This window comes from Tauraco erythrolophus, chromosome 2, assembly GCF_009769465.1.
Source record: "Tauraco erythrolophus isolate bTauEry1 chromosome 2, bTauEry1.pri, whole genome shotgun sequence".
Classification (NCBI taxonomy): Eukaryota; Metazoa; Chordata; class Aves; order Musophagiformes; family Musophagidae; genus Tauraco; species Tauraco erythrolophus.
In genome coordinates this window covers 87,245,919-87,272,953 of record NC_141466.1, presented here as the reverse complement: position 1 = coordinate 87,272,953, position 27,035 = coordinate 87,245,919, and the positions used below count along the sequence as shown (strand labels likewise).

The 27,035-nt window shown below is 43.8% G+C and overlaps 1 protein-coding gene across 2 annotated transcripts in view; it reads right to left on the bottom strand.

Moving 5' to 3' along the window:
- The window catches only part of SLC35F3 (solute carrier family 35 member F3), a 190,570-nt gene that overhangs the window by 37,327 nt on the left and 126,208 nt on the right, over positions 1-27,035 (bottom strand). For both annotated transcript variants that reach the window (XM_086627511.1, XM_086627519.1), the window contains exon 3: positions 13,052-13,376. In XM_086627511.1, the coding sequence (XP_086483637.1) occupies positions 13,052-13,376 (325 nt within the window). The remainder of the gene's footprint in view (positions 1-13,051; positions 13,377-27,035) is intronic.

Sequence of the window (27,035 nt, the reverse complement as noted above, 5' to 3'; positions counted from 1 at the left end):
CCAGGTGAGCATGCACTTAAACCAGGACATGTCTTTCAGCTGTCTGCACTTTGTCAAGCATGGAGAGACTGTGTTCAAAGCCTTGGGTGAGCTGATCTGTGCTAATGAGCTTATCTGCAGGAGCAGGTTAGATCAGCCATGATAAACCTCATTAAGATAGGCTTGCATCTCACCTGCTGCTGCTATATCCTCAGCGGGTCTGTGTGTGTGGACAGAACTGCTCAGGCTCCACCTCCTCAAGAGCCTCTCTTCTCTCAGAGGTAAAGTGCCTGCTGGAAACCACATGTAGATGTTTATGCCTGTTTGCAGGTTGGGGCACATGTCTCAGCCCTTTTGTGGATCTGACACCATGACAAACCCTGCCCTTCAGGAAGGAGTGCCATTCAGCATCACTGAAAATCAGTACCAGCGACTCTAAACTCCAGTAATTTAGTGAAATTAATTATTAAATATATAGAAAATAACACAAGCAAAGAGTCAGTGGGATTTGTTGATTACTGTCTTCCAATTTGGTTCATAAATATTGCTGGGGAACTGGGAGCCAATTTCTGGGAGCCAATTTCTGTTGACTTACACCAGTCCAGATTCTCATCTTCACCGACCCCAAAGCTGCACGGACATGAGATATTTTTGGTTTGAAAGGAGTGTAAATGAATTGAGAGTTTGGCTCATGGGGTGAGGACTAGATAACATGATGACAGAAGGGCTTTATAAACATTTATTATTCAAAATCTCTTCTGCAAATGCGAATACGCCTAGGCAATTATCTCACTTTAGCTGCAGATGGGCAATTTTGATGCAATTATTATGCACCTTCAGTACTACAAAGCTTTCAGTGCCATTCCTTTTGAAAACGTCTGAATTAAACAGAATGACAAAACTAATGAACTATTGCATCTTTTTCCTGTCAGCTGCACAACATCTATTAGGTGCCATCAGCAGGCTTCATGCGGAGGAGCTGCGGAGCTGGGTGGTCAGGGCTGTTAGCCCAAAGGCATGCAAATGCCAAACACCCACTGAAGGCAAACCCATCTGTAGCCTTCAGTAGCTGAGTGACTTGAGGAAGGATGATTTGCCGTTGCACATTCGGATCGTGACATGAGATTGATTCCAGGACGATATTTGTCATCTCTCTCTTGAATTTCCCTAATGAGATGTTTATACATGTGCCTAAAATCCGTGGTTGTTTACTGTTCTGCACTAGACAAAGGCTTTTTGGGTAATGAGACTCCAGATAACAGCAACGTAATAGTGGAAAGTGTCTGAAGCCACACTGACAAAGAGAACAGTTTGTTTTTAGCACAATTGCTATGGAGGAAACAACACTTGTCTCCAGTTTCTCGAAACTACTTGTGTCTGGCTTCTTGCAGCAAACATATCTGGGAAGCCAGCTGTTTTTTCTTTTTTTTTTTTGGAGTCCTTAAAACAAAACAAAGTTCAAGAAGTATAAAGCATCAGACAACATTTTGCAACTTGCTAGCCAAAAGTAAGGTCCACAATTAACTATACATATAACTGGTAAGATTTTCAAGAGGAATGTCCTCATTATGATTCCTGTTTACCTAAAAATAAAGCCAATTCTATGCTCACTTTTGAAAAGATCCCCAGAAAATATCTTTAGCAGTTTAGTAAATTTTATTTGTACATTCATTCATGTTAAGAAACAAATCTGTTAACACATGAAATAGCTGTCGCTGGTATGATTAAATCTTCCTGTATCGGGTTTGCATGGCAAGGTTTTGGTAGCGAGGGGGCTACATGGGTGGGTTCTGTGAGAAGCTGCTAGAAGCTTCCCTTTAGTCTGATAGAGCCAATGCCAGCCGGCTCCAAGATGGACCCACTGCTGGCCAAGGCTGAGCCCATCAGCGATGATGGTAGCATCTCTGGGACAACATGTTTAAGCAGGGAGAAAAAAAACCTGTGGAAAAGAGAACTGCAGCTGGAGAGAGGAGTGAGAATACGTGAGAGAAACAGCCCTGCAGATACCAAGGTCAGTGGAGAAGGAGAGGGAGGAGGTGCTCCAGGTGCCAGAGCAGAGATTGCCCTGCAGCCTGCGGTCAAGACCATGATGAGGCAGGCTGTCCTCCCACAGTCCATGGAGGTGAACGGCAGAGACCCACATGCAGCCCGTGGAGGACCCCATGCTGGAGCAGGTGGATGTGCCCAAAGGAGGCTGTGACCCTGTGGGAAGCCCACGCTGGAGCAGGCTCCTGGCAGGACCTGTGGATCTGTAAGAGAGGAGCCCACGCTGGAGCAAGTTTGCTGGTAGGACTTATGACCCCGTGGGGGACCCACGCTGGAGCAGTCTGTTCCTGAGGGACTACAACACATGGAAGGGACCCATGCTGGAAAAGTTCATGAAGGACTGCAGCCCATGGGAAGGACTCGTGTTGGAGAAGTTCGTGGAGAACTATCTCCTGTGAGAGGGACCCCACGCTGGAGCAAGGTTAGAGTGTGAAGAGTCCTCCCCTGAGGAGGAATAAGCAGCAGAGACAACATGTGATGAACTGACTGCAACTCCCATTCCCTGTCTCTCTGTGCTGCTCAGGGGGAGGAGGTAGAGAAATCAGGAGTAAAGCTAAGCCCAGGAAGAAGGGAGGGGTGGGAGGAAGGTGGTTTAAGATTTGGTTTTTATTTTCTCATTACCCTACTCTGATTTGATTAACAATAAATTAATTTTCCCCAAGTTGAGCCTGTTTTGCCCATGATGGTAACTGGTGAGTGATCCCTCCCTGTCCTTGTCTCGATCCACGAGTCTTTAGTTTTATTTTCTCTCTCTTGTCCAGCTGAGGAGGAGGAGTGATAGAACAGCTTTTGGTGGGCACCTGGCATACAGCCAGGGTCAACCCACCACACTTCCTGAGATACTCCCGAGTGACTTTTCTGGACCCCTATAACTTGGATGGCTCTGTGGCTGCTGAGCTCTGGAATATCCCACGATAAGAATCCACAGCCAGCCACAGGACTCAGCACATTAGCAATACTACACTAAGCATGCTGTCCAGTCATGTAGGATTTACTCATTTAGCTTAGCTCATAGAAGCGCTAAAAGAACTATATCGTTCATGTGAGTGCTACGTTTTAGCAGAGCTCATGCAATCTGCTCCCACAACACGCTACGTGACCCATCATATACGAATCCCAAGTAAGCACTAACCACTCTTTCAGGCTCCTCTTATTTTTCTGACTCCTGACAGCCCAGTTGCACACTGTTAGAAAGCTCCTCCACTGTTTCAGAAACCTCACTTGTTGTTGATGTCACCTAGCTCTTTTCTCACCTTCTCCGAATCACACATGATTTAGCTGACCTTTATCATATTCCCTATAGTTATCCCTTTTACACGATGAAGAGTACAACTCTACTAAAAAAGCCATGTGGAACTTGGTAAGGCAGAAAGCAATGGCATTATAGGAATTACCTGGAACTACAGAAGAGCATGGTTGTTTAAGTTGTTTGAAAAATCTATGAAATCCATAGAGCTCTTTGTTAAATGCTGCAAGACTTTCAGAGAGTTGGCCTTAATTGCTAAAAATTTCATAAGTAAGTGCAGGTCTGCAGGTACGTTAATGGAAGGCAACTGATCATTTGGCTGTACGTCATTGTGGGATACTGTATCATTAGTATATCATTCTGGGATACTATTTTTCAACATTAAGTTTTTCTACTTCAGTTCTGCAGAATCCAGACATTTTTTAAAAAATAAATCAGTGGAGTAGGGTGAATTTCAGCCTGGTCAAAGCCTGAGTTCTCGTCTGAAAGAAGGAAAGACAAAACACATCTAAATAGTTATTAACTTGCTATTTTTAATATTCACTGAGCCAGATCCTTCTCTGATAGCAATCAGCATACTATTATGGGACTCAGTGAAGCTGTGCCAGCTAGGGTCAAGTGCTGACTGGACCCATCATGTTTAATATAGAGAACTTCATGAAATACTGAAAATCCTGAAAATTTGTTTGACTATTAAAAATAAGTTAGGCAGAAACACTTTATACTGGGTTAATACAATGTTTTGTAAAATTTCAAGGATAATAAAAAAATCCTTAGGGTTTGAATCAACATGTTCTTGCCTAAGGACACACAAATGTTTAAGGTGGCTCTGGCAAAAAGGGGCAAAGAGCAGCAGAATGGGTACCAACATATCAACACGTTCTGGTAAGTGCAATTTTGGAGTACCTAGAGACAGCACATTAAAAGATGCAATGAAGTCCATATAAATAATAATAACTTCGTCTCAATCAGTGTCTGCAGATCACTAACCATTAACAAAACTAAAAAGTAGATATGATGTGGCTCTGCGCTGAGCAGGTTGAACTAGAGACCTCCCTTTCCAGGTCCTCGGCAGCCAGAATTACTCCATGTTTCTGTGACCTCATGTTCAGGATATTATAGTGAGATGGTCTAACAGCAGAACCATTTGTTAGATGGCAAAAATATCAGACAGCATTACAGAGTTCTAGCTTCACTTTTATTCTAGGTACTATTAAGAGGTACTGAAAGTAGAGGTGCAATTCTCATTTTCTAGCGTGCTACTTAATAGGAGAGCTTTTCATAGCTGAAGAAATATCTTTCTGTACTTGGAAATCTGTATGTACTCCAGCTGAAAGCATAATAAGCCAGACTAGTGAAGAAAGCTGTAGCTTCAGTGCAAAAAAAAGCCGGATACAATTTTCAACTGGCCTGGCTGGCCTCTACAATAGATACGGTGAAGAGAATTAAGTTAAAAAACCCCAGTATTTTGGTGAAGCAAAACGTTTTTTAGATGCAATGCAAGGGCAAATGCCAGATGAAATAGAGCAACAGAGACTTCCCATAGCGAATGGACCTGGGCTCATACCACCCCTGCGTCCGTGTTAGCAATGTACTTCATGAAGGCTAATACCGCTCTGTCACTGAAGGGACATTTGCGATGACTTGAGATCCCTGGGGTTTAACATTTGCATCTGCTGAAAGAGACGGGGGATGCCATCCTTCACGTAAGGTTTCCAGAGGCCCATTCCCCATGTGGGAGTCTGAACATTTCACTGAGGCAATGGAAGGTTGTCAAAGATATAAAGGAAACGTTGCAGCAGTCTCTAAGTGCGCGTGAAATAAGCAGCTTCTGTAATGAGTATACAGCCTCCCAGCCCCAAAGAGAAGGAACACAATTTATAAATTAATAAACCATGAGCAACCAACACCAGCTCCACATGGGGAAGCCCTCAGTTGGAGATAGGAGGAAAAAGGAACAGATGGGGTAGCCACAGCAGACTTGGCTAGTACAGGCTTGCTGAAGACAACAGACCCAAATGATATGGCAATGACCATAAAGCCATGAAGTAATAGAGGCTCTTTCCTTTAAACTCTGATTTTTAGCCCTGACCCAAAGGACTGACAAACAGACCAACAGGAGGATTGTTTCTTTTCTACAGCTAGGCTGAAGAGAAGCCATCTTCACTAACTGCCACCCAAAGCAGGCGAAAAAGGTAACAAAACCTTTTTTGTTTGTCCTTCCGTTTTAGATCGGATTCTCTGGTGGAAAGCTACCATTTGGAAAGGCATTTTAACACTGGAAAACACACAAATGGTTGTACATGGGTGAGCGAGTATATACATGAAACTGTCTGCCCATCAGCTCATATCTTAACCATTGTTTCTCTCCAAAAAACCCTTTGGATGTTCACAGACAACATTATGTAGCTGCTTGACAGGATTATTCAATTTATGATGCCCTGTTCATATAGCTGTGTTGCTGCCAATCTTCACCTTTGGCTATTTCTCCCTTTTCACCAGCTATGGCTTTGACTAACAAGCAAGGGTGGCCTGCTCCCGCAGACCCGGACTGAACAGGATCTGCAGCCAGGTACTTGTGCATTTATATGAGGCTGCCTTTCCACACAAACACAAACAATCCTGGGAAATCTGGACATGGTCCATAACCACTAGGCAGCTGGACAAAAAGGTTTTTTCCACTTCTGTAGTACTGCCAGCCTCCAACACTTCCCACTGTATCATCCGTCTTTATTGAGAGCTGTTAATTATAGCTACGAAGTCTGTTGCCATACAGGCACTTTCCTTTTTTAAAGCAGCTTTAAAGGTAGCTGCCTTCAAGATGTTATAACACAGATCTGGGCTGAAAAAAAATATGCAGAATTCCTTATCGCTCCTCCCTTGGTCTTGTTGCTGTCATAAACAACATGGGAGAACCTGTCTAGGATAGTCCCTGTTCAATAATTTTGTGCACTGGGTGTCAAGGTACTTGATGTAACAACCAAGGTAAAACACTTTCTGCAAAAAGACCAGCTGGGAACCCTGCCTTCTTCCATGGTATGATGATTGGAAAAACAGCATATTCATGCTCACCTCAGCTTTCTGCTTCTTTCCCCACACGGCAAACATGATCACATACTCTTTTCCTGGTCCCTTTTTTCCTTTGCCAGCCATAAAATGCAGTTATTTTTCTGTTTGTGAGTGCAGGTCATGCCTAGTGGCAGGGAAGAGAGAAGGTGAACCCTGAGGTCCCTTCAGCCTGGCTTGCTTTGCAAGCAGAGAGATCAGCACGGGTAGGATCAGTATAGATGGATTTGCTCTTGAGGTCTCCTGAGAAAAGCCCTAGTAGCCTAAAAGCTTGGCAGCTTGCTTTACTAACCGGAGGAAGAGCCAGTTAATAAAATGCAGTTTAACTACTGACCAGAGATCGTTCAGTGCTCCAAGACATGAGATTTTTTTCCAAGCAAAAGCCATTATATAAACACATTTTTTCATAGCACATGCCCTGTCTGCAGGTAACAAGAACAATTACTTCTCTTTCTAGTCCTTGCCTCAAGCACCGTTACCTCATAGGAGGCATACAATGTAATTATTTTAGAGCATCTGTTGGAGCCACAGCAGAGAAGACAAAAGTAATGTAACAACGAGACAAAATTACAGGACACCGCTTAATTCAATCATCATTGGAATGATTTTGCAAACCAGTCACAAGATTAACAAACATATGTTTCTCCTGATCAGGCAGGACCTATTTTTTACTCTTGATTAGCATTCCACACAGGTCCAAAAGCCCAGAACAGGTGATCCTCAACAGATGAAGGATCTTGAGATTAAGGGAAAGCTTTTCAGCAGGCATGAATGTCAAGCTCTTTTCAGAACACCACAGTCTGAAATACAAAAGCAATCTCCAAGTATAACCTAGGAGGCTAAATTAGAAAGGACTGGTTTCCTAAAGAAGGAATCATGACCATTTTCTCACAGAAGCTAAGACATGAGCTCTCAAAGGCAGTGTTAGCTACCTGAATAGAAGAAATTAGCTCATCAAACAGAAATTTAAAGAAAGTCTCTTAAAGATGTTTTCAGGACATGTAAAAGCTGGGGTAGGTTTAGAAAGAGAGGTAAGCATATAAATGCCAACTTATGTTCCCGAGACGCACATGCAGGCTTTGCATTGTGAGAGCTACCTCCAGAGAAGTTAGGACTCAGGCATTAATTTTAGGGCATTCTGCCAGCCACTCACATCATCAACCGAATGGAAGTACTAAGTTTCCGTACCACGCATTTGAGGAACTGAAAAACTACCACCTTTAAAATGGGTCTGGGAGCAGTCTTTTAAGCTTTTGGATGGAAAACATCAAAGGAGTGCCACCTCAAGCCCAGTTAGGCACCTAACTCTAGGATGGTGAAGGGTTCCAATTAACAGCTAAAGTTTGGCAAACAGACTTTCTCTTTCTCCTCAGCCTTTCCTGCTATTTACCTTACACGCCTCCTCCCTGCTGTCTCATGTTTTTGTCTCTGCAGGTGTTTGCTCTCCCCGTGTTTCAGGAGGAAGCTGGGCATTCAGCTCCAAGCTGGCACTGCTGGAATACGCAGTGTGGCATCAAGGAGCAAGCTGTGGCAAATTTCCTTGCTAATCTAACCCCTGGTACTGTCTTCAGTGTGTGGAAAAGACTTACATGAACAGAAAGATAATCTAGAAATACTCTGGAGCTGGAGGCCTACCTATTTTCTCAAGAGCAGGAAGCCTATAAAGCATATTTTTGACAGCTGGCTAAGAAATTTTTGGAGTTACTCCTGGCTTGTATCTATCTAACTTGATCAAGAATCAGATGCTATCTCTTTTTAATTTCAAGGGTTCTTCTTGGTCTTTGTGGTGTGTTTTTTTCCCAACAAGCTAATGGGAACTCGAATTGTAAAGTGATATTATTTTGAGGAACACAAAGTAAATAGGTATTATTTTAAGGCTAATGTACTGAAGTAGACAAATAGAGTTTATAAACTGAAATTTTTTTGAAAGAAAACATGCTTCATTGGGTGACATTTGCTAAAAACACTTGCATTCATCATGTCTTGATGCCTTCGCAGCTTATTTACCACTCTGTTAATGCTGTCTGCTCTGGTGGTGAAGCTCCGACCTAAGTAGTAACATAAATCGGTAGGATGCCAAAAGTCAACCACACTGCAACGTTTTAATGCTGCTGGGTAAGAGAGACTCATGAATACAAAATGCTGAAAATCAATAGTAAAAAAGCTTCCAGTCATGCCAAATCAGGCTCTGACTTTCTTCCCCCTTAGAGTTTCATCGTGGCTAGGCAGTTGGTTCCAGCTTTGCATGGCCAGGTTCTCTGTGGGCTGCAGAAGAGGGCAGTGCCAATGGTGCGGCCAGTGGCACTTTTTGTATGAGTCAGGACCAAACTAATGGACCCATCTCCTGGAATTACTGGGAATGCCAGGCTAGTGCCTCGTCTCCTCCATGCTAGCATAAATACATGTGAAAGACAGTTAGAAACTGGGCCACATTCTCCTGGACATCATGTGAAGGTACGGCACTGATAATTTCTGGCCACTGAAGAGCTAAGTCTGGATTCTGAGCCCATATGCATATAAATCAAAAGTAACTCTTGTGAAGTTAATATTCTGATACATCAGAGTAAGTGAGATCCTCCAGCATTTTGGTTCTGTTTCAAAGAAATAAATACACTTCAGTTTTACTTGCAACTTTTTTCTTTCTTTTCAAAGAAAAATCTTCAAATTCTGAAAAATTAGTGGCAGCTAATTTGGGGGTAGTATAGAGACAAAACTGATTCAGTGAAAAAGAACATGTTAAAACATGTTCAAATGTGGTTGTAGATCAGCGCAGGTACGTGCAATGATATTTTCATTCACCCAATGCATCAGCTGTAGTCAAGGTTATAGAAGAGATTTACTTTTAGCTTCTGATGTCTTCTTTAGTCCTAATGCTTTATGAAATAAAAATCAAGATCTAAATGCTAAACAAATAAATAAATAATCATGCAAAGCATTCTGGAAAGTCTTGCCCTTTCCTTCTCAAAAAATCATTAGATAAGACCACAGCATCAAAATAAACAAGCTTTCTGATGTATTCTCCTGCTAAAATGTGAATCACAATCCTTTGTTACTCCCCTAGTTGGCACACACAGAGTGAATCTTTATAAAAGGTGTGTTTTGACCTGCCTAGAGATTCACAAGGCTAAGCAATAACTTACAGAGATTTTAATTTAATCTTTCATGTAGCCAGGGAGCTTTAAGCTCTAGTGCTTTTAATTTATGTTACCTCATAAATTAATAATGTAGGTATGACGGAGGGTAGCTCATCAGATTAATTGTGTCATTTCATGAAGCAGTTTGGAAGCAAAAAGTATGAAGCCAAAATGAAGTAGTCTTGAATGATCCATTAGGTGCATAAATCATTACATGTGTTATTTCTGGATTTGACAGTGGTTGAAATGAATGATAATTTAGTTACTGTAATTTTATTTTAACCTAGTGAGCACTTGCACAAGCAGCAGGAGAGCAGCACGGACCCTGGCGTGCTCTTCTGTGGCCTGCCAGAGCTCTCTGTGTCACTCTCCATGCACGCGGTCCTGTGCCAAGGGTGGGTGGCACCTTTGGTAGCCAGCGTGGGACAAGATCTGCCTGAGCAGTCTGCACTTGGGCACAACTCTGGTATGTGATGGAGCTGCACAGGGAGTCTAGAGCAGTTTGGACATGAATGCATGAGTTCGGGTTTGCCTTGACGAGTGACTCTCTCCCTGTGCTGAAGACACAACTGACAGTTTACTTCAGCTTAAATCGAAAGTTCCTTACCATGCGACATGGGTCAATCAGAAATCCTTAATACTTTACATTATGGCCTAATACCCAGAATCTTATAAAGAAACTGAATAAACTTGCTCTTAAATTTAATGTGCTACTATAAAATTTTGGTGCCAAATTTGTTATGATTATATGTGCTATAAAACAGAAAAAAATCTGTGTGGCTTTAAACTGGTTTGTGCCCATGACAGGTGTGTTCTTCTGTGAAACTACAAAACATACGAAGTCACATGTATCCAGCATAGTGTATATATATATACACACACTGGTATAACACAATAGGAATTTTAAACCATAATAAACCATATAATCTATATAGGAGGGACGATATATCTATTCACCGTTCCTACATTTTATGATCCCTCTTTTGAACATTTTTTTCTTAATGCTTGCTATTCCTTACATGCTCTTAAACTGTACGGCGAGGTACCCTAAAGCACACTGCTGGTTCAGGCCCCGTGCAGGAGCCCACTGAGGAAGGGGTGGTGCGAAGGCACTGCCTGTGCTGCGGCAAGGGGAGGCTGAGCTGCCCAGCCCTGCTGAGGAGGAAGTGGCTGTGCAGGTATCCTCGGGCAGCTTTGCTGCCAAAAAAATTAGGTGCCTGTGTAGGCAAGATCTGAGAATCCCTTCCTTTACTACCTCACTGCTAAGGTGACTTAGATGTCATATTTCCACCTTCTCCCACTACCACCTTTTCATTTATCTCATTGCAAATTCCTGCCAGAGAGCTTAGATAGTATATACAATATAAATGAAGGTGATGGATAAATGAAGCAGCAAGTGATCAAGCAAGTTGCTTATTAGTTCCAGGTCAGAATTGTCTTATTTGAACTACCCAGAAGCCCATGCAATGCCTCCCTAACATGTCCAACCGTTCCTGGAGTGCAAGCTTTCCTGAAGATGGTAATGCCTCATAAAGAGCTGCAAAGTCTCTGTATATGTCTCTCTCTCTCTCTAAGCATATATATAGAATATGCAAAAAGGACGAACAATTAAGAGGGGATGCTGAGACTCAACACTTGGCTTTTCAGATGTATGTTCATGTGACATCTCAGCCATAATGGAGCAGGCAGATGAACAATAATTCTTTTTATACTTATTCTTAGTGCAGGACCACTGAAGGGTCTCAGCGTAGATAGTGGACATGCTGAGGCAGACACTACATAAACATATAGTAAGGGACAGTCCTCGCTCTGACATAGACTGTCTCATCCAAATGAGCAGAGAGTACAAGGAAGTCAAAGGTCTGTAGTGACTTGCTCAAAACCACAAAACGAATCTGCAGCAAAGCTAGGAACCAAAGCCATATCTCCAAATGCCCAAGTCTACCCTGACACCAAGAAAAACCTCTGCAAATTCACCCTATTCAATTTGCTGGTCAGACACACAAATGCACGTTCTTCACTAAGCCTGCTGCAAGCTTACTTGTAATGATGTCCCCCTGCATCCCAAACAGGCTGCAGGGCTCGCACCTGCTCTTCAACTCAGCCATCATTTAATTAAACGGGAGACATAAAACTACCAACCATATCAATTAACTGCAGCAACAAAGAGTATAATGCTCTGGTTTTAACCCCAGGGATCTGGCAAACCACAACTGCTCACCCCAGAGTTCAGCAGTATTTAAAACATTATCTGAGAGCAGCTGGAAAGAAAAATACTTAAAAACCAAAGAAACGAAAAGGTAATTGTTTTGGGCCAGCATTTTTGTTGTTTTTAGATTAAACTTTTGCTTTTTCTAACCTCCATACTTCTCATCTCTGAAGCAACCATGTTTGCTGTGGAGTAAACAACAAATACAAACTGAAGACTGAAGTGCAAGAAACACGGTATCTTACGAAAATGCCTTTAAAACTTCTGGATACTACGCCAGGACCCGCAGTGAACAGTGACTTTCCTTTTTCTGCAGCCCTGGAATGATTTAGAAGATGAAGAAACTGTGACAATGGCTAAGCAGCAAAATTTCAGTATTTATAATCTTAATCCTAGTCATCTGAGGTAGAGCATTTCCAGAGTACCCTGGTTTCTTAGATTTTTCCTGTAGTAAGTTTCCACCTTGCTGCTGCACAGCTGGAAGCTGAGAAATGTGTACTTCTTACTGTTTACTTTCTGAGCTACTTCATTAAAAGGCTGTAAGCCCCACTGTGTAACAGAAGGGGAAAACATTGTTCACATCCTTCCATGTATCGGGGAAGCTCTCTGACATGAGACATCTTGATGGCTGAGTCATCCCATCTGTCCCAGACACCTCTCAGGCCAAAACGAGATGAGACATAGGAGCGCTCACCAAGAGGCAGTCCTTCAAGCAGCCAGAGCATCCTCAGGCCCTCACGGAGGACGGGCACTCAGGGCTCTCCATGAGCGCTTCAAGCTTTGTGGGTTTAGCTTGCTGTAAAGACAAGGTGTGCTGAAGACAAAGTGCTGCCTTTGGCTATGACTGCGCTTCCTCCCGGAAATAAACACAACAGCTCGAGTTTAACTGGGATCCGAGCTTGGCCTTTGATGTCAGCGGCATAATGCCAGGAAAATACTGCAATACTTTTTACTTGGCTATTCAAGGCACTGCACTAGTCCTGAGTTTGGAAAAGAAAAGCTTATTTGGCTTACTCAGAGACTGCCATAAATGTTAGCTGCTAGTAGAGGAAGAAGATATTAATAAAAAAATGATGTTCATGGAGGTCTGAACAGAAAACTCTTGAGAAGTAATTACAGAAAATGTGGACTTTCATTACGTGACCTGCATGTATTGGAAATAAACTTGTATTTCTTACTGTTGAAATGAAAATGTACTAAGAATAATAACATATCACCTAGCACAGGACACAATCCATTCAGAACATCCTTTAACAAACCTGGAGAGGAAAGCAAATGCAAGTTTGATTTAACTGACTGATCTGAATAAAATGTCTGCAAGAGGTAGAGCAGCATGCAAGAGCCACAGGAGAGGAAAAAAAACTCCCATACCTGTATCTTTGCTTTGGAGACTGCTTTTCAGCTGACTTAAAAACATGTCCAAGATAATATAAAGGAAAGAATAAAAAGTTCCAGTTTGTTGCAAACCACGTTAGAGTGAAGGGTGCATCGAATTTCTTAAAGGTCAGTTTTGCTAGTTGGGTTGAACCCGACCAGGAGGAGCAGACACCCAGAACCACGGCCACACCCCAGAAAATCTTCTTGAGTTGCGTCACAGAGCATTTCCAGCAACAGCGGTTCACCCTTCCACTGCCTTCCGCCCCGGCTTGCATCTGTGCTTCGGCTGGGGCTGGAGACTCCCGGGAGCGCTCATCCCCTGGAGAGAAGAAAACACAGGGCTTACTAAGGAAATCCAGCCTGCACTTTAGTTTTTGAATCCTGGGCCCTTCTGAAATCACGTGGAGCTTTGCCAGAACAAAAAAAACCCCACCAGATCTTGCCACAGAACGTCCTTCGTTTTTAGATCATTGCAAAGACTCTGGTTCAACTGAGGCACAATTACAATGCAAATAATAATTATCACCTCTAGATTTAGGAGGTACTGCGTAAAATGGAAGTGAAAATTACATGTTGCTCTGATGTACGTAGAAAGGTTTAACACACCACTCAAATTGATGCTGTTAGGACGCATAAATGAATGAAAAATATGGCATTGAGTTTAACCGTAGAATCATAGAAAAGTTTGGGTTGGAAGGGACCTTAAAGATCATCTAGTTCCAACCCCCCTGCCATGGGCAGAGACACCTTCCACGAGACCAGGTTGCTCAAAGACCCATCCAACTTGGCCTTGAACACTGCAGGGATGGGGCAGCCACAACTTCTCTGGGCAACCTGTTCCAGTGCCTCACCATCCTCAGAGTGAAAAATTTCTTCCTTATATCGAATCTAAATCTCCCCTCTTTCAGTTTAAAGCCATTGCCCCTTGTCCCATCACTACATGCCCTTGTAAAAAGTCCCTCTCCAGCTTTCTTGTAGGCCCCCTTTAGGTATTGGAAGGCTGCTAGAAGGTCTCCCTGGAGCCTTCTCTTCTCCAGGCTGAACAGTCCCAACTGTCTCAGCCTGTCTTCATAGGAGAGGTGCTCCAGTCCTCAGATCACAGAATCATAGAATCATAGAATGGTTAGGGTTGGAAGGGCCCTTAAAGATCATCTAGTTCCAACCCCCCTGCCATGGGCAGAGAAATCCTCCACTACACCAGGTTGCCCAAAGCCTCATCTAACCTGGCCTTGAACACTTCCAAGGATGGGGCATCCACAACTTCTCTGGGCAACCTGTTCCACTGCCTCACCACCCTCAATGTAAAAAATTTCTTCCTTATATCTAATCTAAATCTCCCCTCTTTCAGTTTAAATCCATTGCCCCTTGTCCTATCACTACACGCCCTTGTAAAAAGTCCCTCTCCAGCTTTCCTGTAGGCCCCCTTTAGGTACTGGAAAGCTGCTATAAGATCACCCCGGAGCCTTCTCTTCTCCAGGCTGAACAGCCCCAACTCTCTCAGCCTGTCTTCATAGCAGAGGTGCTCCAGCCCTCGAATCATCTTCATGGCCCTCCTCCGGACTCATTCCAGTAGCTCCATGTCCTTCTTATGCTTTGTGGTCCTCCTCTGGACCCTCTCCAATAGCTCCAAGTCCTTCTTATGCTGGAGACCTCAGAGCTCAACGCAGTATTCCAGGTGGGGTCTCACAAGAGCTGAGTAAAGGGGCAGAATCACCTTCCTTGACCTGCTGGCCACGCTTCTTTTGATACAGCCCAAGTTACGGTTGGCTTTCTGGGCTGCCAGCGCACATTGCCGGCTCATGTTGAGCTTCTCATCAACCAACACCCCCAAGTCCTTTTCCTCCATGCTGCTCTGAATGCATTCTCTGCCCAGCCTGTACTTGTGCTTGGGATTGCCCTGACCCATGTGCAGGACCTTGCACTTAGCCTTGCTGAACTTCATGAGGTTTACACAGGCCCACTTCTCCAGCCTGTCAAGGTCCCTCTGGATGGCATCCCTTCCCTCCAGTGTGTGGACCACAGCACACAGCTTGGTGTCATCAGCAAACTTGCTGAGGGTGCACTCGATCCCACTGTCCATGTCGCTGACAAAGATGTTAAATAGCACTGGCCCCAGTACTGATCCCTGAGGAACATCACTCGTCACTGGCTTCCACTTAGACATTGAGTCGTTGACCGCAACTCTTTGAGTGCGACCATCCAGCCAATTCCTTATTCACCGAGTGGTCCATCCATGGAATTCATGTCTCTTCAATTTAGAGACAAGGATGTCGTGCAGGACAGTGTCAAATGCTTTGGACAAGTCCAGGTAGACGATGTCAGTTGTTCTTCCCTTAACCACCAATGCTGTAACTCCATTGTAGAAGGCCACCAAATTTGTCAGGCACAATTTGCCCTTAGTGAAGCCATGCTGGCTGTCACCAATTACCTCCTTATTTTCTATGTGCCTTAGCATAGTCGCCAGGAGGATCTGCTCCATGATTTTGCTGGGCACAGAGGTGAGACTGACTGGCCTGTAGTTCCCTGGGTCTTCCTTTTAACCCTTTTTAAAAATGGGGTCTATGTTTCCCCTTTTCCAGTCGTTGAGAACTTCACCAGACTACCATGACTTCTCAAATATGATGGATCGTGGCTTAGCAACTTCATCTGCCAGTTCCCTCAGGACCCGTGGATGCTTTTCATCAGGTTCCATGGACTTGTGCACCTTCAGGTTTCTTAGATGGTCTCAGGCCTGATCTTCTCCTACAGTGGGTGGTTCTTCATTCTCCCAGTCCCTGCCTTTGCCTTCTGTGACTTGGGCTGTGCAGCTGGAGTTCTTGCCAGTGAAGACTGAGGCAAAGAAGTCATTGAGTACCTCAGCCTTCTCCATAACCTGGGTAACCAGGTCTCCCACTTCCTTCCAGAGAGGGCCCACATTTTCCCTAGATCTCCTTCTATCACTGACATACCTATGGAAGCTTTTCTTGTTATCCTTGATGTCCCTGGCCAGATTTAATTCTATCAGGGTTTTAGCTTTCCTAACCTGATCCCTGGTTGCTCGGACAATTTCTCTGATTCTTTCCAGGCTATCTGTCCTTGCTTCCACCCTCTGCAGGCTTCCTTTTTGTGTCTGAGTTGGTCCAGGAGCTCCTTTTTCATCCATGTAGGCCTCCTGGTGTTTTTGCCCGACTTCCTCTTCGTTGGGATGCACTGCTCCTGAGCTTGGAGGAGGTGATCCTTGAATATTTACCAGGTTTCTTGGCCTTCTCTTCCCTCCAGGTCTTTATCTCATGGTACCCTACCAAGCAGATCCCTGAAGAGGCTGAAGTCTGCTCTCCTGAAATCCAGGGTAGTGAGCTGGCTGTGTGCCCTCCTCACCACCCTAAGGATCTCGAAGTCCATCATTTCATGCAGCAAAGGCTGTCCTTGAGCTTCACATTCCCCACCAGCCCCTCCTTGTTGGTGAGAAGGAGGTCCAGCATAGCACCTCTCCTTGTTGGTTCCTCTACCACTTGGAGAAGGAAGTTATCATTCATGCATTCCAGGAACCTCCTGGATTGCTTCTGCCTTGCTGTGTTGTCCCTCCAACAGGTATCGGGGTGGCTGAAGTCTCCCATGAGGACAAGGGCTCATGAATGTGAGGCTGCTCCTATCTGTCCATAGAGGGCCTCATCTGCACAGTCTTCCTGGTCAGATGGCCTGTAGCAGACTCCCACTACAATGTCACCTGTCCCTGTCCTCCCTTTAATCCTGACCCATAACGTCTCAGTCAGCTCCTCATCCATCCCCAGGTGGAGCTCCATGCAATCCAGCTGGTCTTTCATATAGAGGGCAACACCTCCTCCTTGTGTCCCCTGTCTGTCCTTCCTAAAGAGCCTGTATCCTTCCGTTCCATCACTCCAGCCATAGGAGCCATCCCACCATGTCTCCGTGATGCCAATAACATCATAGCCCTGCAGGTGCGCACGCATCTCTAACTCCTCTTGTTTATTCCCCGTGCTACATGTTTGCATAGAGGCATTTAAGTGGGGCCCTCAATGAAGCTGACTTACCGGCTGGAGTGGCCGGAATTCCTTTCTGCTGCTCTTCAGGTGCTCTCAGCTTGTCCTGATCAAGCTTGATATTATCCCCCTCTCCCTTCAAGTCTTGTTTAAAGCCCTGTCAATAAGCTCTGCTGGCTCATGAGCAAAGACCCTCTTTCCCCTTTGAGAAAGGTGAATCGTATCTGGTGCCAGCAAGCCTGGTGCCGTGTAGGCCATCCCATTATCAAAAAATCCAAAATTGTGGCCATGACACCAGCCACGGAGGCACATATTAATAGACTGGGCACATCTGTTTCTTCCAATGTCACTGCTCGCAACTGGAAGGAGAGAGTAAAAAAAATAACCTGTGCACCAGATCCCCTTATCAACCATCCCAGGGCCCCGAAGTCTCTCTTGATTGCCCTTGGACTATGCTTTGCAGCTTCATTGCCACCTACATGGAAGAGCAGTAACGGGTAATAGTCCAAGGGCCGTATCAGGCCAGGAAATTTCCTAGTGATGTCCTTAACCTGGGCCCCTGAGAGGCAGAGACCCTCCCTAGGAGGAGGGTCTGTTTGGCATATTGGATCCGCTGTTCCCCTCAGAACAGAGTTGCCTACAACTATTACCCATCTTTTCTTCCTCATGATTCGGGGGGTAGGCCTTTCTGACCCTGGAAACACCTCCAGTATAGACAGACCGTCATCCACATCATCCATCAACAGTCCTTGCACATTGAGAGCCTCATACCTGTTGTGCAGAGGCACCTGGGAAGGTGAAGTGGGCAGGGAGGGGATTCGCTTGTGGGCCTGAGCATGGACTTGCCTCCATTCTATTCCAAGCTACTGCCTTCAGCCCAGTGAAAGCAGGATATAGGATCCTCTTGATCTTTTTTTTTTCTCTGGTGGCTGTTCCTGTTTCTGTCTCAGTGAGTGCAGAGCATGGTTCCATCAGTCTATTTCTTTCTCAGCAAAGGGGATTACAATAACACTTGGAATTACTATTGTCTTGGAAAATGCAGAACTGGGCAGCTTATGAAATATGGTGTTTCTTAAAGGAGAGAGGGGACTATGTTTTTAATCCTGTAGTTAAGCATGATCACTGCAACATAAGTAGCACAATTAATATTGAACTTGGATCACCAAGCATTTCAGTGATTTCTAGCAAAACAGCTCCCCTGAGGCTGTAGCCAGATGGCAAACGTTAGACCAACCCCTAAGCTGCCCTGAAGAGCATTTCAGACTAGGCAACCCTAACTTTTTCTAGCTCGAGTCCTGCACCAAATGAGACTGGACTGGAACTATGCCCCCGTACAACTGAGCCTAGCATGCTGCTGCAAATTTCTCTCCTAAAACACCTTGCCCCTTACATCCTTAAACATGAATTGTTATAGCCCTGCTATCGTTCTGCTATTGGCAGATACCATATCCAGCTTGTGAATGAAAGAGCAGAGTGAGGTTAGGTGGTTCAGTTCCTACGGAGATCAAAACGTGCTGGTAGACCTCAGCAGCAGGCCACTGCCTTTAGGGCTTTCACCTGCCTTTCTTAAATTCACGCCATTCAACACCCGCTAAAGCCGTCAGTCACCCGCACGCAACACTCAGCAGTGATTTCTGCTAAAGGTGACTTCAGTTTAATTGGTCCATTCACTTGAAGGAGGATGTAATAGTAATTCATGTTGGAAGCCAGGGACTCACAACTTCAAAAGCGTCCAGACATCATTGCATGCACTGAAAGTTGAAAAGAAAAATAAAAGTACAGCCAGGACGAGAGACTGTATTATTGTCAAACATTTATATATGTTCAAGGCAGACTAAGAGAGATCCATATACAAAAAATACTTCCTTATCCTGGTAAGAATCAGTATTTGGAATGGGAAATCTCTTAAAATCAGGTTAACCTAAATTTGTATCCACATGAGTTAATACATTATTAAATAAAAGGTTTATTCCAATGGAGATAATTATTTAATTATTTATTTCCAGATAAGAAAAGCATGATCTGAGCTAAAAGTACCATTAGTTTACCTAGTAAAGCTGTATTTTTGCAATGGGAAGAACTGTGGCCTCTGTTTGAGATCCTGAAATCTAAAAAGAGTGTACAGAAGTAAAGGTATAAGCATCTAGTCTTTTTGAGCGGCTTTAAGAGAGATAAGGATGTTGCTGATCTCCCACTTAGTTCAGTTTTCAATAGAAGATCGTGTGGGCAGCTTCCCACATAACAGGAGACGCACCAGCAGGCCAATGAATTGTCTAAAGCTAACGTCGCTTTGTGTTAACCACGTAATGAAAGGTTTCAAGCTACCTGCTAAATGCTAGAAGAAGCCAGAAGTGAAAAAAAATCAGCTAATCCAAAATAATTTTATTATATTTTCTTTGTAATATATCGTTTGTAACTAATGCTGCTTGCCTGACTCGCTGCACAGATCTGTCAGAGTTCAGTTTACTGAGTAATGGTACATTCATTTCTTTTACTTTCACCACGTAAGAGGCAGCTGCCTGTGCCCTCTTTACTGTCCACCACACAAGCACCGCAACGATAACTGAATTTTTTGTTTCCTCTCAAGCTTTTCTACTGGGCATTGTCACTGTAATACCAAACACTCCACACACCCTAACAAACTCCTTCCCATGGACTGACGGGAGGGCACAGAAAAAATGAACTCAGGCAGCCAGGGTACCAAGTGAGAGCTTAGGAGGGGTTTGTGCCCCTGTGACAATGCAGGGAAGAGCCTCCCTCCACTCACAGTTTGCATCTGTGCAGCTACTGGGAGAGCCAGGCAACTTCGAGAAGACAGCTAGCAGGGTATCCACCGTCCCCGTCTTCTCTGCAATTGTTCCCCTGGGAAGCACAAAACTAGAATTTAAACCCCTCCTGCTGAAGATATTTAACACTAGGGAACATGCCTTAAGCCACTAGGGTATCTGATACCCCAAGATGAGCAGCTGCTCTGAAGCACAACACTGAAGCTGTGTTAGTTTTTCTAAAATAAGAATTGATCACTGAGACAGCAAGATAACATGTCTAGTCCTCTGGCCCAGTAGTCTTGGCAATCACTGAAAAGGAGGAAAATCATAACTATACCATCCGATCCACTCAACATAAAATAATACAGTGTTTGGTGGACACCCCACAACAGACACTGGTGAGGATTTTCTCCCCACCAAGAGCTGAAGCCGCCCACTGCGGCTGTGTGCATACCCATGAGTCAGCAGCTCATTTGGACAACTTGCATGAATATCACTGCCTTTTAACTCTATTCCATGGCAATTACTGCCTAAGAAATAAATTTATTGATGTTTTCTCTGCTCCACAGGCAAAATAACTTGTCCGGGTACATCTAACTTTGTGTTAAATACACCAGCAGAAACATTCACTTTCAGCACAAGACAGTACTGCAGGCATCATTTCTAAAGTGAACTTGCAGCTCAAAACTTACACTTCTAGGCGTGCTCATTCTTTGGATGCACTTACATGCTGGATGGAGTAAAAACTTATCCTAGGTATGATGGGTTTCAAGATGACAGGCCCCATATTTTGGGGTAAAAATCTGACCTCGTGATCAGCAGTTACAAAACGAGACTTCTTTTTAACTATCCGTCAGTGAAACTGTATCATGGTCCCACGATTTCCTGTGCTGCCAGAGGGCTACATGCCAAATAGGCACAGCCTTTTCCAGTGGATGCGGCACTGTCCTGGAGGATACCTGGGATGTAATCTGCCCTAAAAAGCCAGACTGTCTTTGGAAATGCTACAGATGACATACAACCATGTGGTCCCATCCTCCTATTCACCATATTGGGGACTTGCCTGAGAGCTGGCATGCATAACACCCAGAGCTATATCTTTCTCTGCCCAGTCCCTGTGTCCCCATGGGGACAGTTTTTGTCACCCAAGTCGCAGGTGCACAGATGGGGTTACATCAAACCCACACATGGATGAGAAGCTCCTCATTCTCTTTCTAACACTGCTCAAGGGCCAGCTGGCAACAGAATGCACATGAATTTAAAGATGGTAAAATGGGTTTTCAGAATGGATGAGGCAGGACATTAAAGAATTTTATTTCTGGACATCCTCCTCCAGACTTTTAATGAGTTTCTTCCTTTACCCCTTGCACTAGACTGCTTTGTATGCTACTGTATCCCCCAAAAGAGTAAATCCAGATGCTGAGATAGAGAAAAAAAATGCCTATCTTGCTTCTACTAAATTTGGCTTTTCATTCTCCTTTTTGTTCATTCATTTTTCTGTTTCGTAAATCCCAACTGGAACCACTCCTCTTCCCTGTCTTTCAGCCAATCTCTCTCATGGCATTCAGAAGCAATGGAAGGAAATCACCTTCAATGCTAATGTCAATGCCATTACCCATGGGGATTCCCAACCCCAGAAAACAGCTATCTTATTTCCTCCATTACGAATGAGACCCCTCTCAGACTTCAGATACCTGTGGTAGGGACATCTATACCTGAGCTACTCACTCTGTGCTCCTGGCTGAGGCCAGGGAGAAAAAGAGGCAGTGGAAGGTGCTGCTTACCCTACAGAAGTTAGATGCCTTAGGTGATGTGCCCTTTCTCACTGACTATAGACACTTGCACTGGGTTAGAGAAAATCCACCTAGCAGAGGTTACACCTTGAAATAGCCCGTGCAGACCACTGTAAAAGCACTTTAAGGCTTAAGACTCCTGGGCACAGCTAGCCAGCTAAAGGCTTACCACAGGACCACACTGCACTCTCTGTATATGTTAAAAATGTGATACTGATAAAAACCAAGGGTGGCATTCATCTTCTCAGTTTGAGACATCTGCTGTGCAGACTTGTGTATCTGAGACAGTCATTTACACTTTCTGCATAGTTAGTAGACAGAAAAAAGACATTTCCATAGCACGATTTATCTCCTCCTAAAGCAGACGATTAAAACAAGCCAGATGAATCACTCTCTCCAAGGGCTTGTTTCTCTCTAAACAGTCTGGGGTGACAAGCTCAGAAGTAGGTGTTTCTAATGTAGGTGTCTGAAGCTGGGTGAGATGAGTCCCACCTCTCCACTGCTGCTGTCAGGAACAGAGAGTAAAGCAACTGCAGATGGCACTGGTGGGCTCAGAGCTGGGCTTGGCCACACAAGCATATATAGCTGTCATCCGTGAACTGCTTTAGCTGTTACCGACTAGTCAGCAAATGAGCAAAAGAAGTATTATAAAAGTGCTCCCTTCCCAACTCTTCAGAGTGAGAAAGTGACCCTCACAACCTAAGGTCCTGCTTGTTAGGGACTGAAACACGTGCCTAATGACAAGGCATAACTCCAGCAGCTTCCCTAGGCTGTGAATGTACTTCAATGTAAGCGTGTTCTTAAACAGCTCTTTAAATCAGGCTTCTGGAAAAAATTCTGACAAAAGAACCCTCACAGGTCTCTTTGACAATTACGAATGAGCCATCCTCAAGGCATTTTCATTTTGCCAGCTTCTCAAATGTTTTGTAGCTGCTTGGGCATTGCACAGAACAAGTTTGTAAAGCTTGCAAAAATTATACGCTTATCATGACTACGGGAGAAGGAGCTGAGGCAAGTCCTCTAAGACAGCATCTGACCCTCAGTGTGGTTAGAGCTCTAGAAACTCATGACATGCAGAAGGATCAGAGCTGGACACTAGACAAGGTATATTCTCACAACCTTGAATGCTGCGTGACTTCCTCTTCACCCAATTACTACTACACAGAGAGATCAGTGGGAGACCACTAGTTCCAACATGAATTCTTAACAGTTACAAACATACATAAGAACACACACGATGACTTCTGGTGGTGGTTTTCTGGACACGCGATACTATTTGCCTCAGTAGCAGACCCTCAAACTCCTCAAAGTGTTCTTATCTCATTCTTGTCTATGACACTAACTACACATTATTTAGCTGTCCAGAATTTTTGAGCTAAGCTGTTAAAAAACAGCTGAGGCATCATCCTGCAAAGAGAAGATGAAGTGCCAAATCCACAAAGTGATTTATATCTCTAATTTCCACTGTAGTTGTCCAAATCTGAAATTATATTTATTCAGATATGTTGCCCAGGCATTTTCTTTAGGGTTGGCCAGGTTAAAGGGTGAGGTCTTAGGGACTCATCTGTCACCTGACGTAACACCCAGTAGCTAGTGCAGCTTTCTCATGCCGTTGTCCACAATGATCTCTCTTTTCACAGGTCATCCTGATAGCTAGTAGGAACTGTTAATATTTCATTTCAGAAGCCAGTAATCTCCATGTATCAACCTTTCCAAAGGCCTATGTCTCCGCTGCACAGAACAGCAATGAGAGCACGCACAGCCTAACTTCTGCGTCAAGGGACATTCCCTCCTTCTCCAAATTAGCTTTAGCTTTGCCAAGGCTGCTTGCACCAGCTGTATCCTTCTCCCAGCCCTACTAGAGCTTCTCAGATGCCACAGAATCTGTTCCTGGGCATGCCTAAGTATCATGACTCCTAAGCAGGTTTGCGCCTCTCTTACACCTAGACCCTGTGAGGATTCAACGACGCATTTGTTTTCATCTCTCATCTTAAGAATCATCTCCAAGAAATATTTCCATTCTGTATTTGTCATTGGAACAAGGCCTAGAGCCTCACTTTTTCTCCTCTAGGTAAACGACCTCCTCACTTCATGCTTTCCCAATAAATAAGGATATATTCTACTCTGAGCAGACCAGCTTTGCTGATATCTGGGTTCCCCCGGCCTTGGAGGGCCTGAGGATTAGGGGATCCTCTTGGGCAGATGGGATCCCTGCTCCTTCTAGAGCAGAGGGTAGGAGGCTGCTCTATGCACTGAGCTACGGAAGAGGAGCACGTGCTCCACCTCTCCTTGTCGAAGGAAAGAGTTCAGCCACATAGCTGCCAACTCAGCTCTGAAACAGAGCTGTAAGTGCTAGAGAGAGTGAGCAGTAGTGAGGAACCGGCATCCTAGCACGGCGTTAAGCACAGGACTCTGCCTGGCCTGACCTACTGGGCAAGCTGGACAACAGGGGTCAACAGGCACATTGACAAAGAAGATGCACTTTCCCTTTCTATGTCTTTAAGAGGCTTCTGACAAAATCCCACTCCAAAGAGCCTTAAAGAAAACAAGCAGTCAGGGAAGGTACTGGAATGGATAAAAGGCTCAGTACAAGACAGGAAACCAGTGAGGAGTAAACACGGCAACGGAGGAAGCAGCTGAAGCTCTGCAGAGGTCTGCTGTGGGACCTGCACTCTTCACCGTAACCACAGATAACGTGGACAAGGGGGCGAGCGGTGAGGTGACAAATTTTCCTAACGACATGAAGTCAGGCAGGTCAGCCAGCTGTGAGAGGTGACAGGCTACGTGACCGCGTCACAAATCGGCAGATGGAGAAGTGTGCCAATAAAGAGGCGTAGGTGGGAGCAGACAATCTACGCGCCGCACAGGCAGCAACGGGCTCTGGCCATTGCCACCAGGAATCCCAAGCCCCGTGCTGGCTGCTCCACAAAAAGGGCAACTCAGTGTTAAGGAGCAGCCAAAAAAAGCACATTAACTGCCAAAAATTACTAGGAACAAAGCAGAAAACAGAGAAAAAAGCTGTTTCCTACATGTGGGGAGACTGTAGCTGTTAGCACACCTACACTGCGAGACGTACATCTCAGCTTAGAAAATCCACCTTCCCGATCGATTCCACTGAGCCGGAGACAGGACCAGTCGGACCTTTGGTCAGGCCTCATATGGTGGCTGCGTGTGTAATTTTTGAGGAAATTGCTCTTGGGTTCCTATGGGAAGCTGTGAGTCCCTGCGGGTGGCTGGCAGGTGGGACTGCAATGCTTTTTGCTGCAATGACTTCGCGTTTCTCTGTGCACGTTTCCCCAACTTTCCAACCATGGTCAGTACTGAAGGTCTAACGGACCAGTATTATGTTTTTTAAAGAATACCGATTAATGCATCGTAATGGAGAAACGACAAAACTCCTTAAACCTTTATTAAATCAGTTTTTAAATGACAATTTTTGGTATTAAAATGGCATTGCACATATGGATTTTTAGACGCTTTTTGGGAAACTGTAAGAGTTTAAAGCACTTTAAATACTTTGCTTCTACAGTAATAGATAAAAGTAATTTTACTTAATTTGATCATGGAATGGCATGACTAAATTAAGAATAAATCAATGCAGCAGACAGTTTTAAAATTCACAGTAGAGGTTATTTTAAAGAACAAAACCAGGGTATTAACCTATTAGGTCAGAAGGTCTGAATTTGCTTGAGGCTACAGAATAAGCAACGTAGGTATCTGAAAATAGGGAAAACTGCATGTACAAGATTGAAAGCAAGACGAATGCACCCTGAGTTCAGACCCTCCTTTGCTATTGGAATTCATAATATAAATTAACTAATTATACAAAATAAAGTGTTACGATAATTATGCAGGATATTCAAACTTATCTGATCATGCTACCCTAATTTCAACAGGGTAGGAAATAGGTCTATTGACTCACAGGCAATCAAGGTGCTTCTCCTGTCCTCTTGACTTTGGAAATATGTCCCATGTCACTGATACCACCAGATCATCCATATAGCTTAGCTTGTACCAAATAGGCATGTTTCTTTTAACAGGTACTCCCAAATCCTCAAGTATTATTCATAGATGAAGTGTTTCCTATCACTAACGGCTATCATATATTAATTCCTGTTTTATTCTGTGCTAAATATTATACTTAAGCTTACTAGGAGTTGGAATTAGACAATCTGCACATATTTGCTGAAGTAATGCTAAATTCTCCTCCTTAGCATATATATGCCTTTCTTCCTCTGTCAAACACTCCAGCAAGGCTTCCTACAAAACATATATTCTAATTCCTGGTAGTGATACAGAGAGAGCTGAAAAATTATCAACTCCATACTGCAGCAATTTGGACTTTAATTCATTTAATTTATCTTCAGAGGAAACCGCTCAGAAATTCTATTAAAACTGCTGCACTCGAATGGGCCTCGTTAAAATGTGATATTCCACTTTGAATTTTGTTGGGTGGGGAGTTCTTCTAAATACTGTCCTTTTTATATTAATCAGAATGCATGACTGGAGTCCAGAGTGGAAATGGAAGATACTGGGTGCTTATTACAGTATCAGCATTGAGGAACTGGAAAGTAACAATATAAAAGCATGTAAAGAATAATCTTCATGATGAGATATGTACTCTTGATAGTATGGAAAAAGATTTTTTTTTACATTATTCTTCATTCCCTTCTTGAATAAAAATTGGACTGAAGCTTACAGTGAGTTACCTGGTAAGGTCACTGGGAAATTTGCCATTCGCTTTGAGGAGACTAGCATCTCTGTGGAAGCAGAACTTCCATCAGAACAAAAAAAAGCTATGACCAAAACTGTATTCTGGGCAAATTTTCATCAGAGTCTGTGCAAATTTCACCCTGAACAAAGGTCGGAGAGATGATTGCCTGTTCTGGTGAAAAAAAAAACAACAGACTGGATTATCTGCAGGAAACTACTGAAATAATTAGCCAGGCATTTAAGTGCCATGCATTTTTCTTGGGTAATAGTTTTATCTCCAAGGGAATTCAACTACTTATACTAATATAAATAGCATATTTGTATCAGTACATATATACAGGTACCTCTATTAAGAGGTAAGTGAATTCACGTTAACTGTGGAGGCTATGCTGGCTGCCTTTTATCAAAAAAAAAGACAATGTTCTTTCTCCCTTATGGAGCTTTCCAAAATTCAGAGCTGCTTGACTTTTAATTAAACACAGTTTTAGACAGAAGATTTTGCTATAGCCCATTTGTTTATTGCATATCGAATTCTAACTCCAATTGATTGTTCTCTTAGAAGCCGAAGGATTAACTTGCTATTGAACCTCAAACACAATGACTTTTTTAGGTCCTAAGTTCAGAATAAAATAGTTGGAGCGTTTGTTCTTTGTCATCCAGTAACCAGATATTAGGGTGGACTCGACATGGACTTGAGCGTGCTCACAGTGGTTGCAGTAAAGCA